Below are 16,264 nucleotides of genomic sequence, written 5' to 3'. Positions count from 1 at the left end.
CACAAACCTCCCCCCCCCCCCGTTCCAAGGTTCGGGAAAAAACAACAACTCAACCATCATTATCACCGTCCCGCCTCTCTGGAACCTCAACCTCCCACCTACCCACCCTCCTTCGGTTCCCTTTCTCTTCCGACCTGCTGCCGTGAGCCACGACGCATGAGGCCCCACGGCAATCCTCCGAATACCTACGCCTTTGCGCTCTACTTTCCGTCGAGAGCATAGTCGTTCCTCTTCACCTTCGCCCTCTCCGCCGCTGTATTCGTCCCGATCGCTCTCGAGAACGGGATACCGCTCCCTCGCATCCCCCCTCCTCCAGCATCTAGACCACTTCAAGTCGTGCTGCTGGCGCCCCCCGACCTGCCTCTTCAGGGCTCCCGGGTCGGCGGACAGCAGATATTCTCCCAGCGCATGCCTCGTGCTTCCAGCTCTGCGAAGCGACAGCAAGGCGCCGCCAACCAACGCGATACCAGGCACGAAAATGGTCTTGTAGGCCCCGCCAAGCGAGTCGCCAACAAGAAGAGCCAGTCGAATTTCGACGCTTCAGCCAGGACTTCCTCTGACCAGAATGCTGCTGCCCCGGCTCTCCCCACGCCTTTGCCCAACGGCACTTCCAACGGACACCTCAAGACCCCGAACCTCGCTGCGCCCGCTTCCGACAGCAACGGCACCACCATGGCCCCTGACCACCGAAATGGCGATGCCGCTACCAGGCGGCCCTCGTTAGGCGGCTGCTCCGAGACCTCGTCGTCCGACTCGCTCTCCTCCACCATGGGCAATGGTGCTGCTGACGCGAGCCACCGCCAGATTGATGTGAACGCCACCAAGAACGCCGACGTCCATCGCGACCCTGGCGGGCCCCTCGAGTTCGCCGCTACCGTCCTGAGGGCTCTGCCTCTCTACGACACCCTCGCCATTCTCATCCTGCTCATGCAGGTCCCTCCTGTCGCCCTCTCCGGTATCTACATGGTCTTCACTTTCCTGACGTTTGTGCCCCCCGTTACCACGAGCTCTGGAATGAACATCAATCTCGCCGAGATCTTTGACTATAACTCCACTATGCCCTCCCTCGTTACGGTACTCTGCATGGACGTCTTCATACTGCTCGTGTGGCTGTTCCTGTGGCCTCCCATGCAGCTCGCCATCCTCGACTTTGCGAAGCCCGTCATCGCCGCCACTTTGGGCGGTGGATCCAACACGAGGGAGGGAGCGTCGAGGAGCGTCACTACCTGCTTCTTCCTGGTCATAGGCTCGCACCTTTTACGCGGTTCAAGATTCCACTGGACTCGAGCAGCAAAATTTCTCCCTGCTAATTGGCGGTTCTCTCCCGACTCTGACGATCCGTTAGAAACATTTACTCGCGGCTTCGATAAGAGAGGGCCGCACGGGTGGATCAAGACCGTACTCGCCATACATATTTTAACACAGGGTATAGTGAGGTACATTAGGGAGTGGTATCTGAGAAGAGAAAAGGGAAGCCCGTCGACACACAGCATAACGGACCCGGAGGCCGGTAAGTCGTACTCGAACGAGACGACGACCGACACGGGGTTTGCTACGCCCGACAGCGACACCACTTTCCAACAAAATGCAACAGTATCATCTACGAAAAAGAAGAGAAAACAAAGCACACAGGTGCGTCTTCAGCAGCCGCTGTGGGCGGCCCTAGCGAGCACCAAAATTGTCATGGTTAAGGAGTACGAATTATCGCACGCTACTTCCGAGTCAGCCGGTTCCAACGCTACCGACATTCACAACTTGGGGAATGCCCCCTTCGACAGCCAGGCCGAACAGATTTGGATATCGTATATTGGCCACGATGAAGTCTGCTTCAACACCAGCTACTTCCCCGACAGCCCGAGCGCTGCTCCGAACGGGCACGTTTCGCGGCCGGCAGGAGTCGACACTTCAAAACCCTTCTACGTCCGAGTAAACAACGCCTTCTGGCAGCCGACACGTATCTTCCGCATTCAGGACGAAGATGACCAACACGAGCAATCCCGTCAACACCGTTGGTGTGGTGATATCTATGGACTGCGACCGCTGTCCAAGTACGTCTGCGAGTTTGTCGATACACGCACGAACCGAGTTGTCTTTTCCACCAGCATCCGAACCTCTTTTGCGCCCAACAAGGACCAGGAGGGCTCTGCCAACCCGCCCGTCAGCACGCCACAGTCTCTCCGCCCCGACTCGCCCGCGACGACGCTGAAGAGCACAATCAACGCGAACAATGAGCGGCTGGCAGAGGAGAAGGCGAGGCTCAAGACGTTGCGCAAGGAGTGGAAGAACAAGATTGCTTCGCTAAGGAAAGAAAACGAAAGACTCGACAATGTGATACAGACCGCTGGTGGCAATGACGAAAAGCACAGGCAGAAGATAATCCAGCAAGAAACCAACAAAGCCCAATCCGAAAAGGAGATTGCCCAGCTCGAAGCGGAACTCAAGGAGTTTGAGAAAACACCCGAGGGATTCTACGAGCGTAAGAAAAAGACGGAAAAGGAGTGGGCTGCTGAAAAGGCTGTCTTCGATACCGCCTCCAAGGAATACAAGGACTACAAAGCCGCCATTGCCAAGGCTGTGAAGGCCAAGGAGGACGAGCAGGCTGCCGCGCAGAGTAAACGGAACAAGATTGCAGCACGCATCGCCAAGGTGGACAACGAGCTCGGCAGAATTACGGATGCCAACAATCGCGGGCTGGATGAGGCCGAGCGTAGGCGCCAGGCCCGTATCGCTTGGCAGGGGGATGCATCGACGATTGAGAACAACTTCCGGGGTAGCATTGCGGATATCAAGGCGGCCAACGCGAACAAGCAGGAGCAGGTTAACGCTTTGCTACAGCAGCTCCAGGCATATCATGAGCACATGAACTACGCCACAACTGCCGCGATGCCCTACGATCTTCCCGAGCGTCATTCCGCCCAGCCTCAGACCACGTCGTCCGCCTACAATCCCGCCGCGCCAGCCTGGACACCGCCGTCCGCCGCGGCATCGCAGTATGTGATGCCTGCCGGGCCTATGTGGCCCACGTCCACCATGACTGCGTCCGGCTCCGTGTTGCCGCTGCCAGCATCCTCTTCGCAGCCTGTGTGGGGTTATCCGCCTACGCACCAGAGCACTGTCTCTCTCAAGGCTAGGGGCCGCTCCTCCTCGATGCTTAGCGATGTTTCTGGGTTCACGCAGTCTAGCAACGGCGACGACGAGTTCTTGTCGCTCCACAACACGCCTGCGCAGCAGCCCATGGCCCAGCGCACGCCCGTTACGTTTGCCTTTACGCGACGTCAACGGAGCGACGGCGCAGGGTCAGGTTCTGGCGGCAGCAGCGTCCATAGTGGAAGCGCTAGCGGCAGCGGAAGCATGCGGGATCCTCAAAGCCCAGTCTGATGTGCGTCTGTTTTTTTGCCAGGGAATTGTGTCTTGCTCTTTGTTGGTCGACTTTCAAGCGTCTCTCGAGTCGGGACAAGTTGTTTGCTGGGCTGTCTAGTCAACCGCCATTTGATGGATCTTGTCCTCATGCCATTATTCTCCCCTCCTCTGAGTTGGAGGGGTATGTTTATGTCGAGGTTTAGCCTGTGAATAGGTGGATTGCATGTCCGCAGCAATTTCGTCTAGCGAAATGAAGACAAAAAAAAAGTTGTGCCTTTGTTTAGATTATCTGTCTTCTAATATGGTCTCGTGATGTCTATGGTGATGCACCGTGAACTGGTAATTGGTGAGTGAGGTCAGATGCCTCTCTAAGGTAGGTGAGCACCTCAATTTACGATAAGATATGATGACTACCGTAAGGTATGGAAAACAAGGTTTACGGAATGCTGCAGGGACGCCGGCTCGCCGCACGCCTAGAAATTATGGCCGGGAAGGGCGTCGGCGGCGCGGCGCCGGTGCCGGGGAGACTTTTGGATTGCGTTCCGCCTGCCGTTCATCCCATTTGCTTTGGCTTGGGGGTCAAGGAATCCTCCTCTCCCCCTCTCCGGCAGTTAGGAGTTGGGTCTAGCGGACCTTGGTGCGACTCTTTCTTGGGGGTTTGATGAGGGTTGGACGACGTGGGATTAGCTGTCGGATGAATGGATTGTACTTCATGTGATGGTTACAATGTGGTATTAGCTTTGGCATTAGCAATGGTAGAGGGGAAGGGAAGTGAGATGAGAGGGTTGGAAAAGCGCGGAGAGAGGTTTTTGCGTAGAAAGGTAAGTCTAGTCCCGTTACATGGTTGATTCGAGATGAGGCAGGCAGTATAGGAATGTGCCGTGTAGAACGTGCATATCCTACGAGACATGAATGTTTTGAGCATGTGAACTAGAACCGGTGTTTCCATATCTGTATGCAGTGATGGCGGGTGAGTTAACCTATCCCTAGGAACGTCCAGCGACGTTCAACAGCCCTTCGTGCACACACAATGAATGGAACATTGGAGCGTTGCAAAAGTTTCGATAAATTTTAACCTGGTCGATTGCTTTGCCGCAGGTTTGATGCCCAATGATGAAACGAAGAAGCATGCGTTCTGTTTGTTAACCTTTGCCGTGTAGAAACAAAACACGTTTTCCGCAAGTTCTTGAATGGGGACCCCGTCTTCTACCAAGGCCATTGCCGTCCATGCCGTTGTACACGGCGATAATTGTCATCGGATACAATAGGTGACAACTGGGCACGGTGGCTCACCGTCAAGGTGCAATTATAAGTCTGAGTCACGACAATCCATGGCGTAGTTCATCCCCCCCCTGATAACTGACCTTCACATGTTCGGCAGAGTTTTTTGATATCAACTCACGAGATGCACGAGAGAGAAAGGAAAACATCCCATGTGCGCGTTTGGTGGTACTCTACAAACCCCCGTACCACCAACCAGAAACACAGAACGCATACAAGGGTGTTTGTGAGCAATGAGGGGTCATCGTGGCGGTAGCGTCGTTTCTGGGCGGCTACGCGCATGTGAAGAAACCTAGGAACTGATTTGCGACTCGTCGAGTATTGGTCGGATCATGGACCTGGTTGTAAGGTGGGTGGGGGTGGTTGGGAGGGAATTCTAGATAGCCCCATGTATGTGTATGTTCCAGTCATGAAAAGCAGGCTCTCACTCTCTATGCCTTTGCTCGGCGTATGAGATGCTGGAGCATGATGGTTGAAACGACTGAGGCTCATGATTTGTCCAGTGTTGCATGTGCATTTCCAATGCCACCACTCTACAGATGCTTCTGAGGCTGTGTTTGAAATGCATAGGGGAGCTTTGGCCCTCTCCCAATCAAGGTGTAACGGACGAGTTCCACAGGCGGTAGAGGGGAGCAGGGCGCCCGTAATCGGCTATGTGAGGACGGAGTCAGGGAAGTCTACCACTCACCACTCTAGTAGCTACAGGTCCATAGAGCCATGATGTAGTATTGGACCCTGGGCTAGGCTTGAACTGGATCGCACCCATTAGAGGTCGAGGGGAGAACATGGAGGGGGTCGCTGCGCCTGGTGTGCAGGTCTCCTTGCGCGGGAGAGCGCGGACTGGTTGGCGGGCGACGAATCAGGTTGGATAGACGGGGGTTTGAACTTAGGTCTACTCAAGCTTGTCAAGGGAGGGATACGCCGTTTGGGGGAGTTTTGGGGAGGGGGATATTGGTAGTGCCCGCGTTGATGATGGTGGTTGTGTCTTTAACGGAGTAGTCTGTACTCTTTTGGTGTGGTTTGTATGGGTTGGGTACTTGGAGTAGAGGATGAAGCAGAGACGATAGAACGGTTAAGGGTGCCATTTTGACCCCCCTCTCCGACATTGGATTCTCGTACCTGGCGCGATCTAGGGAGCGGGAGAGGTGAGCGGTGGTCGGTAAAGAGGGTAAAGGAGGGCTCTAGAGGAGACACATGACTTTTTTTACGATGTGATTTGTTCGACTGCGCCGGTCCATCGTGTGGCACATGAATAGAAGAATCGGAGGATATCCGGAATTTCTCTCTCACTCTCTCTCTCTCTCTCTCTCTCTCTTACTTTGCTCCTCTTGTTTCTCCCACGTTCATCCGTGTCGTGTCTTGCGGCTGACAACTCCTCGTCCGGAGTCTGTTATAACATCTTCTTTCAGCTGCGTGTTCTCACGAGGGGATACCCCTTCCACCACTAGTCCCGTCTCTGCCGGGCTCTCCTTCCCGCCGTCTAAGCCACCGTCTCGGCCGCGGCCAGATCGCCACCGAAAACGCACCGACGGATTGGATCCCAGTGCCGCCCCCGAACGTAGCGAATAGCTAGCTACAGCAAACTCATCGGTGGTATTGTCAAACCGGGACAATAGCTACTATTCTGCTTGGGCCAAAGAGCAGGCGCAGACGTTTCTAATTCAGTAGCAACCAAAGGGCGACTGGAGATATCGCGTCACGCCTTCTCGCCTGTTCGTCTGGGTACCTTGGTCGGAGACAAGGTTCCCAGTTTGTCCCGCAACACTGATTCATTCCCTGGACCGGATTCAGCTGCGCAAGGTCACTCGCCTCGGACTTTGACTTGTGATTATCCCCATTCCCTCAAACACACCGAGGTAGAACGGAAAGAGGAAAGTCAAAAAGAACAAAAGTAGGATCCCGCTCGACACCGAACGCCTGGGTACACAGCACAACCGGGACGCCTTACTTCCTGTTCTCGTGTTCCCCGCCTGTCACACGCGAACTTGTTCCTCTGCCAGACCGCTCCGTTGAATCTTGGCGAACAAGTTCCCTTCGTGCCTGGAGGAACCCAATCTTATCAAAAGAGCTAAGAGAATCAAAAAGGGCGTTCCCTTCCTGTTCTTCGATCTGCCAATCCACTTTTGTGCAGAGAGCTAGGCTTGGCTTCCCAAGCTGATCGAAGGTTGGCTGCCGGCAGAAGGTTTAACGATACCCCCCCGGCCAAGAATCGTGAATCTGGGCGGACGGGAAAGACCTCATTCGCAGATCTCAGTACAACAGCGCCCGGAAAGCAGAACCGGAGAAGAGAGGACCAGAGACTTTAGTGAACTTTCTTTGATGCTATCGTCACAATGGGCTGGTTTGACCGCAAAAAGGCCGTCAAGCATGGCCCCGTGCCAGTCAAACCTGTGCCGGTGAACCATGACCAATATCACACACCACCACCACCACACCCACCGGTGCATCAATCTTCAAGATACGCCACCTCGACGACGCAGACGCCGCCGTACTGGCAGCCTCAGCCGAACAGCCAGGGACAATACCAAAACCCCCCGCCTCCATATCGCCATCCACAACCACAGCATCACCAACAACAGCAACCGCAGCAGCCTCATCGCGCACAAGGCTGGTCCCAACAACACCCCCAGCGCGGGGCCCAATATCCTCAACAGCAGCAGCCCATAGTCGTAAACCAGCATTACTACCTCCACCCACCACCCTCACACCTCGCCCTCCCCGCACCGCCAGGGACAACCGGAACTACGACAGCACACCCCCTCGGCCTGGACAAGTTCACCGGCTCCGTGGTGACAATCGCCAAAGACTTCACGTCCCCCACCTTTCTCGAGGAGCCAAACTTCCACCCGCACGCCACGCAGCTCATCAACTCTACCGCCGCGTGCGTCGACCAGATTGCGGGGTGTTTCAACGATGTCATGACGCTGATTGATCGGGACCGGATGGTGGGCAACGAGAAGGCTTTGTTCACGTACCAGAATGGTGGTGGTGGTGCAAGCGGTGCGGTGCAGACCACTTCTTCTCCGCCGGGTGATGGGAGGAGGAGCGGCGGCGGCGGCGGCGGCGGCGGGAAAAGCGACAAGAGCGGGCAGAGGAAGAAGAGTAAAGAGACTTCTTCTTCCGGGTCAAAGGGCCAGTCTGCGGCTGTTGCGACGTGTATGGTGTCGGGGGGTTACTTTGCCAAAGTCGAGTTATACGCCAACTCAAAGTTGCCAATGAACCTCCCACCCTTGAGACTGTGAGTTACTAATTTTCCTGAATACCATTCGATTTTCATGTGAGGAGACGAACTGACACACCCCAGATACATGCCCACATGGCCCCTCCTCTGCATGGCCGCCCAATACGCAGAACGCGTCTACGACCACCCCAAAGGCGCCGAGCGCGACGCCCACGTCTCGGCAGACTGGAAAACAGGCACCAAAGCAATGGTCATCAAGTCCGTCCCCATGGACCACATGAACACCATTGTCTTTGCCATCCGCGGCTCCGCGACCTTTATGGACTGGGCCGTCAACCTCAACACGGCGCCCGCATCCCCCGAGGGCTTCCTCGACGACGCGGGGAACTCGTGCCACGCCGGCTTTTTGGCGGTCGCGCGCAAGATGGTGAAGCCTGTCGCTGCGCGGCTTCGGCAGCTGCTGGAGGAGGACCCGGGCAGGGCGGCGTATAGTTTGTTGATTACGGGGCATTCTGCCGGTGGTGCGGTGGCGAGCTTGTTGTATGCGCATATGCTTGCTACCTCGCCGCGGGCCGGGAGCGAGTTGAATGCGTTGACGGGGTGTTTCAAGAGGGTTCACTGCGTTACCTTTGGGACGCCGCCTGTGAGTTTGTTGCCGTTGAAGAGGCCTGAGAGGGCGGAGTTGAGAAAGAGTTTGTTCTTGACGTTTGTGAATGAGGGTGATCCGATTGCGAGGGCGGATAAGGCGTATGTGAAGAGTTTGTTGGAGTTGTATGCCAGTCCGGCGCCGTCGACGGCGGCTGGTTCTGGGGGTTGTGAGTCTGGGGGCGAAGGGAGGGGTGAGAGGAAGGCGAGGTTGGCTGCTAAGGCGAGTAAGATGTCGTTGAGGAATAAGGAGAGTAAGATGTCGCTGGTTCAGCATGCGCCTGGTAGGGAGTCGGATAGGGAGAAGGAGAGGAGGAAGAGAGAAGGGAGCAGCAAGCCGGTGTGGCATCTTCCGCCCGGGACGCTGAGTTCGCCGGGCCGGATCGTGGTCTTGCGGAGCGGGGACCCGAGGGCGAGGCCGCGGGACCGGAAGACGGTGGCGGAGAGGCTTGATGAGGGCGTCATTGCGCAAACTGTGACGGACGAGGAGCTGAGGGGGGTGATTTGGGGGGATCCGGTGTGTCATGTGATGAAGTTGTATTCGGGGCGGATTGAGACGTTGGCTGTTGGGGCTGTCACAGGGAGGCAGAAGTAGGTGAGTGGAGGCTTGATGCCCGTGAGAAACGAGGCTGATCATGGGAGATGGAGGATGAGAGTAGAGGGATAGGTCTGATGAGGCGTTTGGGTTTGGTGATACCATTGCTTTTTTACAGTTTGGATACCTCTTATGAGTTACGAGATACGAATACATTTTACTACGATATCAATCCTGGTGTTGCATTGATGAGAAATCCGCGAGAGTCCACGGTTACCTAGTTCTTCTCAAAGACGAGACGGTGTTCCTAGCTGAGAATAGGTCCCCACAAAGTCGAACGAGGACCTTGAACCTAATTTGCTGAGAGTTCCTTTGAATCATGTAGTGATGATTGATCCGAATAGGGGATACAACCTGCTAGAAGTCCAGCAATACTGAATCTTCTGGCTCTCATCAAATTTCGAACCTCGCGCTTGTGGTTCTCGATCCGCTGGAGATCAAGGGCGTTGCTGCCGGCATGTGTCTATCAGCGAATCCAGGCACTGCTCGGGATGTGCTACGAAGGTGGTATATGATCCTTGAATCCTTGTGAGGTCCATGGGAAGCTTTTAATGACATGTTGAAAAGATGATGGGTACCAGGAAAAAGGGTACGATCAATGTGCTCACTAGTTGAAGAAGAAAACGATAAGTGTACGAATCATGAAAAAGATCTCGATGTTTTCTGAGTCGAAACGTTCATTCCATTGTCATAGATTCCAATGATATCCTGGTCATCCGACCACGTACCCGAATATAAGGTAAGTACTTGTGGAATCCTCTAAGCCCTTGTCGTCCACATTTCGAGACCAAGAAAGATAATGGCGTAATGTTATGCAATATACGCGCGAACCTCCCTTCCAGGTTCAAACCTAGTATTCATCTTCATCACCTTCCTCGTCCCCAAATTCGCCTTCATCCGCCAAGTTCCTGAACATGCCATTCTCATCGTCTTCTTCGTCCTCATCTTCCTCGTCTTCGAGATCATCATCCTCGCTGCCGACCACACTGCCTTCGGGCTCGTCCTCTGACTCGGACGCAATCGGGTTCCGTCTGCGGTGCGTCATAAGCTTTTGCGCGAGAGACATCGTCTTGGGTGGTGCTGCCTCCTCCTCCTCGGAGCTCTCCTCGCTAGACTCTTCTTCGGAGACCGGGTTGTCGCGACGATTGCGAGCAAGCTTCTCAGCTAGGGATAAGGGATTCTTCGCGCCCACGTCTTCGTCCTCCGAGTCTGAGCCTCCCAGCGTCTCCTCCTTGTTGGCAATGTCAGCCCCACCTTCATCGTCGTCATCGTCCTCGTCGTCAGAAGGGAGGACTCGTGCACGGCGACCGGCAGGCTTCGCAGGCTCCTCCGCCTCTGCCTCTTCATCGTCGTCCTCATCGTCTGACAGAACAACGCGACTCCGGCGACTCGTAGGCTGAGAAGGCTGTGCTTCATCTTCTTCATCTTCGTCGTCAGAAATGACCACTGGACCACGTCGATTTGTGCTACGGCCTGAGTCCTCTGCCTCTTCCTCCTCACCCGATTCCTCGTCCTCGTCGGATGATGCGACTTGTCGTCTCCTCCTGCCTCCGCGGGGCTGTTCGTCTTCTCCTGAGCCAGGCTCGGGGCTGGACCAGTGAGCGGCAGGGTTTATGGGGCCGTTGCCATCAAAGAGCGTGCTGTCCTCGTCTGCGAGTGGAGAGAATCCGCCATAGTCTGAAACATCCCCTCCTCCCTCTTCGTCGTCGCTCGCTTGCTGCGTGTCGATAAGCAAATCGTCCTCGTCCTCATTTACGGACTCCTCGTGAATGCTTCCATCGTCGATGCCATCGCTCTCGTACTCGTTCTGATCCGAGGAGTCATCCGAGTCTTCTTCTGAGTCGTCTTCCGACCCATCTTCCTTGTCGTCTTCTGAACCGTCGGCGGCGGGTTTGTCTGCTTTGGCAGCCCCGTGTTTCGCCCGAAAGGCATCGAATCGGTCGGCTGCATCCCACCCAAAGCACTGCATCGGCCAATAGCTGACTTCTTCCAGGCGCTCAGCTTCATCCGGCTTCAGGTAGAGGGAACCCTCCTCCACCATGTCGAACAGTTCCGTGAAGAGATCGATCCATATCTCATCTTTGGACAGCTTCTTCTTCAATGCGAATTCGCGTTGCTGCGGCTGCGTGAGGTCCGGCCAGCAGTACACGAAGTGAAGATCCTCGCCGATGTCCACGTCCTTGCGCAATTGCTGGAGCTCGTAGTGGTGAACCAGATCCGACGCGCACCACCGCAGCCTATGCGGTATACGCCTGTCATTATGCCACTGAAAGTCGAACAGTTTTCTGAGATTAGGAAACGCCAACAGGAGCCGCAGTTCATTGGCGTCCAGGTTAGCTCCGTCCATGGCCAGGTTAACGATCTTCTCAGAGAAGCCAGGGACTTTGAGGTTGTGGTCCCAAACACGCTTAATGCCGTTGAGGTGAACGACGTCTCGTTCCTTGTTGAAACGAATGCTGCGCCGGCCTTCCCGGATCGCTAGGGTGTCTGGAAATGCCTTGAGAGCAATGTCTCGAGACTCGTGATGGACGCGCAACATGGCGTCCACTGCCGCAATCTGGTTCTCCAAGGGCGTGCTTTCCCAGATGGTGTCCTGCCTTGGATTGGGCAGCACCTGGAATGAGAAGACGCGTGGTGATGGATCGAGATCGGGGCAAAAGTACTGCCAAATGCGATGGCGAAGCTCGATGGGAAGTCTGCGAAATTCCGGGAAGAACACCCGTGGGCTCTTGCGACGGTATTCGCCAAGAATCGATGCATCTTCCGAGTCCGATTCTGATGAGTCGTCAGAGTCGCTGTTCCCCTCTTCTGAAGCTTCGACGTCGAGAAAGCCCTGGCCGGGGTCGTCGCCGGCTTCTGTTCCGGATTTGCTCGCCGAGGACTCCCGGTCGGATGCATCATTCTGCATGAGGCCGACGCCATCGTGGTCCGATTCGTCGGATGAGTCTGGCATGTTAACCGATGGAATTCCTTCGTCGGCGGGAGAGAAAAGTTGCGTTTGTTGAAAGACAAACGGGCTGAAAAAGTGACGGCAGTGGTGAAATGAGGGTGAGACGCGACAGCCCAACTACAGGGGTCGAAAATTGATGCGCGCTAGGGAGCTATGGCACGTGAGTCGGTACGTATTGAAGCTTATTTCTGCCCACCTGCTTCACCGAGCTGCCCTGGAAGGTCAAGGGGATCCACCTGCTTACCGAGTGTTGCACCGAAAGCCACAAAACTTCACCGAAAGCTACTGCTCCTGGTTCAACTTCCTCAGACAGCTTAGTAGTGATCACAACTTCAGAAAGGCACAAAATTGATAGCTGGACATCCGACGAGAATTCTGCGACAACCGTGCCACTTCTTCTCGAGGCATTGATATCGATTGACCTCCAATACGAAAGGCCCTTGCCGCAAGCCCTATTGCCAAGACCCAATGTGCCGATTCCTCCACGAACTCACGACTTTCCTCCTTTCTCCCCCCCATCTCTCGGCACCAGAGAGTTGACGACAACGCCCTCCCGATTCGACGACGCTCTGTAAGGTCGTCTGCTTCTTCGCTCCTCTCCAGCCTACCTTACTGACTCGTTTCCACTCTATCACTTCTCGCTTTGACGATTCCCCACACTACGACGCGAGCTCCATATTCCCAAAAATCGCGCAGCCCGTCAAGTCACAGAGACACAACATCTCAACATCCCCGATGGCACAATTGGCTAGCGCGTCAGACTGTTAATCTGGAGGTTGGTGGTTCGAGCCCACCTCGGGGAGATTCGGTGGTTAAATTCCACAATACAGTTGAAGATTTAATTTTTTGGCCTTTTTGGGGGCTGTGGGACTTGAACGACTGCAATGGGAAACAGGAGAAGGTCTCCCACGAAGATTTGTAGACGAACAATGACGTTCGAGTCTTTCTCTTCGAGCAGCTAGGTGCTCCATCAATCTACACTGGTCTCTCGATGGATGCGTTCAATGCCTTGCAAGGTTGCATGCACAGTACCCAATTGGCATTGGTAGCTGGATCATTTCTTGCAGCTTGAAATGACCCATCAGACATAATAGTCCACCGAATGCCCTTTCCTTTTGATCGACATGAAGGCACGTATTTGAACGCGTGGGAGCGACTGCCGTCTAGTGTGCCCAAGAGATCTAGTAGCCCGCGGCCCTCCGGAACACGGGAACATCGAGTACGATCGCTGGCGACTCGTGAGGGGCCAGGATATTGTCGGCGATTGAACTTATAGGCATCGTAGAACGGCAGGGACATCAATGGAGACATGAACTCGTCTGATCAATGAACTAAGGACTTTCGAAACTTTGGCTGGGGGCACTGGACTGTTCCCGATTGTTCGAGCTGGTCTCATAACGGCACGCGCCATAATTGTGAGCGAGCGTGGACTCTGTATACGGAACGCATCAATACGGCGCTAGAAGTATATGAACAGGGAAATGCGCAGCCGACGCCGGAAGAACAACATAATCCGCCCGTGTAATAAATGCTTCGGTGGTCTGCAGATGGCAGTATATCTTGAGGCCGGTCCGGTCTCGGGAACCCAAAATAATGTTAGTTCTCCTACATCATAGCATTGGGACAGCGCCATGACTCCGCAGGAGTCTGAGAAAAGATCGATAATGACGACGATGCTTCTGAAGCTCCCAAGGTCAAAATCGAGACGAGACGAAGCTGACGACGAATCGAACAATGCTTCAATGGCAAAGCCCTTCCAGTTGGCTTCAGTTCCGGGAAGCAAAGAGATCTAGCCAACCAGTCGCTTACCAGGCGCGGCTCACAGGGCTGGTTGATTGAAGACGCGAGTGTTCAATAAAATGCCGTTATTCCCGCTGACAATAGAGCCGAGTTCCGCCTCGACAGGCTCGATCGGTCTCAATGTGTGGATACTTTGTTTGTTTGTTTGTTTGTTATATTTAACGCCGTGGCGGCAAGGGCGCAGCCGCCCTTGCGGCCGACCTCCCGAAGGGTATATGGCGTGGAGAGCCGTCGCCCTATAACTATTGCTAGATACAGTTCAAATCGTCCTCCAAATCGTGCCTTATGGCTACTATGCGTTCTATCTGTCCCTGGTTCCCGCTGGTGCCCCAGTTCCATTCTTGAATTTTTTGCGGCTTAAGGCCGGATATGTCTGGAGAGGGCGGCCTGCCGAAACAGGCCCCTCGTACATGTTCTGATTTGTACAAGACCATTCCTGCCCCAGTACTTGGTTGACGACGTGTACTCGCCGCATATCCACTTTTTCTTGGTCGGAGGGTGTGGATATGAGAAAACCCTGGCGAGGGCCCGGAAAGGGTCCTAGGCCCCGCATTGGGCTCTGCCCTACCCTTCCCACAGGTAGTTAAAGCAGTTGCCGGCGGCTGGAATCGTGTGGATACCAGAACCAGATAGGAAGTTATTTTCCACTAATCACTTATTGCATCGCTAGCGAAAAGAGCAAGTCCATGTTGAGGTCAAGACTATGTGAACAGCTTCACGGAACGGAAACGCGCGACAGTCGAAACCGTTCGATTCGTACTTTGAGTATCGTCTGTCGACGGGGAAGTTGGGGATCCTCAACATTTCGCATCGCTTTCGCTAAACCTCGAAGGACGCTCGGGGGATTTCTTCGAATTCAGACCTTGAGTCCATGTCGACATGTGGCGGATGCCACGAAATTTGCGAGTACCAGAGATTGTGTGACGATGGACTTGAATCAATCTGCGCTTATCGTTTGAGTGTCTCGTCTTGTACCAGGTCACTTGTTTATTCAAGTATTCTTTTTAATAGAACAGGTTCGGCAAGTTCTTCGTACTAATCGTATCCGTTCGTATTCGGGAGACTTCGTTCGTCGTAATTCATGACTGTAACATCGTCTCAACTCTCCCCCACCATCGAGTATATCCTCAGTCGCCAATCGGTTCAACAGCAACTCAAGATCTGAGAACAGCCATCAGTCCAGCCCCCGCAGCAAGATATGCGAGCAGTTGTCGATGTATGTCGAGTCTCTTCCAATCAGCAGCCCATACTCGAACAGCCTCGAGACTCGCCCCCTCTGCTCGCTCATCCGTCTTTTCCGCCTTGATAACAATTCGATGCTCCTCCAAGAGCTTGTCGTTGACGGGGAAGACCCTGAAGTGTGTGTACGGCCCGACGGCCCCCATCAGGAGTCCGGCTGCGAGGTTGAAAGGAAACGCCGGACTTGCAATGCCGTCTAGTTCAACAAGAGTCGTTAGCCGCGAGTCCTGTCCATGAATGGGAAGGGGGGTCTGTTCGTCTGTTTAAAGTTGCGGGAGCTGTAGTAGAAAGGGCAGGGTAGAGTACGGATTAGGGGGTGGACGGGGGGCGAAAAATAAGGGAAGTGGGCGCGCACCGTTCCATGCCAGGAAGCCAAAAACGGCGGCCGTGCCGACGACCATTGCGGGGCCGTATACACGTCCAAAGTCCCATCCCCGGAACCAGAGCTTTACGATGGTGTCCTTGTCATTGAGTTTTAGGATGCTGTGCATGGCAATCTTGTCCGTCCCGAATTGGTAGCCTACAGACGACCTTAGCTTCCCACGCTTCCGGAATTTCGTGCGCCTTGTTCAGATGGTTATCACGGTACCGGCAAGATGAGTGACTCCCAGCAGGTTGACGAGCTGGAGCCCTCGAGTCCATTGTATAGAGTCCCTCATCGTCCAAGGTATGTGGATATTAGCACAGATCGTTTTCGGTTCTGTGAATCCGACGCTCGGATATTCGACTCTGGTGTCTCGAGCAGAGGAAAGTTTCGAAAGTACCACTTCGTTATCGTTAACTATTCGATGACCGCGTTGCAAGTTTTGCTGCAACTGTCACTGACACTCCCTTGAAGCGCGGTGACCGATCTGCCCACTTGGACTACGGTAGGTGAGGGCGGCAGACGTCTAATTTGACTATGAAATCTCTATCCCACCTAAGCCGGAGGCAAGTCAACCCGGCGGCCCCAGCTAGTTTCTGTTGTGCATAAAGCGTCGGTCACCGCGCCACCCCACTCACTAGGTCCAGAGCGGGAAAATTATCCCGCTATCCCACCGGCACACTAGGATCAAAACCCCCTTGATAATGACCTGTTGGCCGGGTGGGATGCCGAGTGGGCGCCGCCGCAGCAAAATTGCGCCGACGGAAAGGGATAGAGAAAGAGAGAAAAATAGAGCAGCCTTGTGTGTCGGTCCGACGGTCGTTGTAGGCGTCGCGGTTGATGAGGTCT

The 16,264-nt window shown here is 54.6% G+C and overlaps 4 protein-coding genes and 1 non-coding gene across 5 annotated transcripts; 3 read left to right on the top strand and 2 right to left on the bottom strand.

Annotated features, from left to right (window-relative positions):
• Positions 1-408: 408 nt before the first annotated feature.
• Positions 409-3,378, top strand: BDP81DRAFT_457693 (ubiquitination network signaling protein; the record flags this gene model as incomplete). The annotated part of the gene is made up of 1 exon (XM_060593311.1): positions 409-3,378. One exon carries the CDS (start codon positions 409-411, stop codon positions 3,376-3,378), a length of 2,970 nt encoding a protein of 989 aa, XP_060451086.1.
• Positions 3,379-7,286: 3,908 nt separating this feature from the next.
• BDP81DRAFT_340423 (Alpha/Beta hydrolase protein) lies at positions 7,287-9,232 on the top strand. The gene is made up of 2 exons (XM_060586022.1): positions 7,287-7,879; positions 7,946-9,232. Exons 1-2 carry the CDS (start codon positions 7,560-7,562, stop codon positions 9,060-9,062), a joined length of 1,437 nt encoding a protein of 478 aa, XP_060451085.1. The 5' UTR covers positions 7,287-7,559; the 3' UTR covers positions 9,063-9,232.
• A 412-nt stretch (positions 9,233-9,644) lies between these two features.
• Positions 9,645-12,088, bottom strand: BDP81DRAFT_417158 (uncharacterized protein). The gene has a single exon (XM_060589599.1). The coding sequence runs from the start codon at positions 12,013-12,015 to the stop codon at positions 9,913-9,915; it is 2,103 nt and encodes a 700-aa protein (XP_060451084.1). The 5' UTR covers positions 12,016-12,088; the 3' UTR covers positions 9,645-9,912.
• A 653-nt stretch (positions 12,089-12,741) lies between these two features.
• On the top strand, positions 12,742-12,815 carry BDP81DRAFT_t55. The gene has a single exon. It is a non-coding gene; the product is annotated as a tRNA-Asn (tRNA).
• Positions 12,816-14,472: 1,657 nt separating this feature from the next.
• On the bottom strand, positions 14,473-15,972 carry BDP81DRAFT_340419 (uncharacterized protein). Its single transcript, XM_060586021.1, has 3 exons — positions 15,641-15,972; positions 15,407-15,571; positions 14,473-15,247 (listed from the first exon to the last, which is right to left on the bottom strand). Exons 1-3 carry the CDS (start codon positions 15,708-15,710, stop codon positions 14,967-14,969), a joined length of 516 nt encoding a protein of 171 aa, XP_060451083.1. The 5' UTR covers positions 15,711-15,972; the 3' UTR covers positions 14,473-14,966.
• Positions 15,973-16,264: the final 292 nt, after the last annotated feature.

Source organism: Colletotrichum phormii (assembly GCF_030913505.1).
Source record: "Colletotrichum phormii strain CBS 102054 chromosome Unknown BDP81scaffold_2, whole genome shotgun sequence".
Classification (NCBI taxonomy): domain Eukaryota; kingdom Fungi; phylum Ascomycota; class Sordariomycetes; order Glomerellales; family Glomerellaceae; genus Colletotrichum; species Colletotrichum phormii.
The sequence above is the reverse complement of the archived record's forward strand: the minus strand, read 5'-3'. Positions and strand labels throughout refer to the sequence as shown.

What these genes read in the sequence shown, in the direction of transcription:
- BDP81DRAFT_340423 (XM_060586022.1), top strand. Translation starts at nt 7,560, where the DNA reads ATGACGCTGATTGATCGGGACCGGATGGTGGGCAACGAGAAGGCTTTG. An exon ending in AACCTCCCACCCTTGAGACT is followed by an intron (nt 7,880 to 7,945) that starts GTGAGTTACTAA and finishes GACACACCCCAG; the next exon opens with ATACATGCCCACATGGCCCC.
- BDP81DRAFT_417158 (XM_060589599.1), bottom strand. Translation starts at nt 12,015, where the DNA reads ATGCCAGACTCATCCGACGAATCGGACCACGATGGCGTCGGCCTCATG.
- BDP81DRAFT_340419 (XM_060586021.1), bottom strand. Translation starts at nt 15,710, where the DNA reads ATGAGGGACTCTATACAATGGACTCGAGGGCTCCAGCTCGTCAACCTG. An exon ending in GGGAGTCACTCATCTTGCCG is followed by an intron (nt 15,572 to 15,640) that starts GTACCGTGATAA and finishes GGTCGTCTGTAG; the next exon opens with GCTACCAATTCGGGACGGAC. An exon ending in TGGCTTCCTGGCATGGAACG is followed by an intron (nt 15,248 to 15,406) that starts GTGCGCGCCCAC and finishes TTGTTGAACTAG; the next exon opens with ACGGCATTGCAAGTCCGGCG.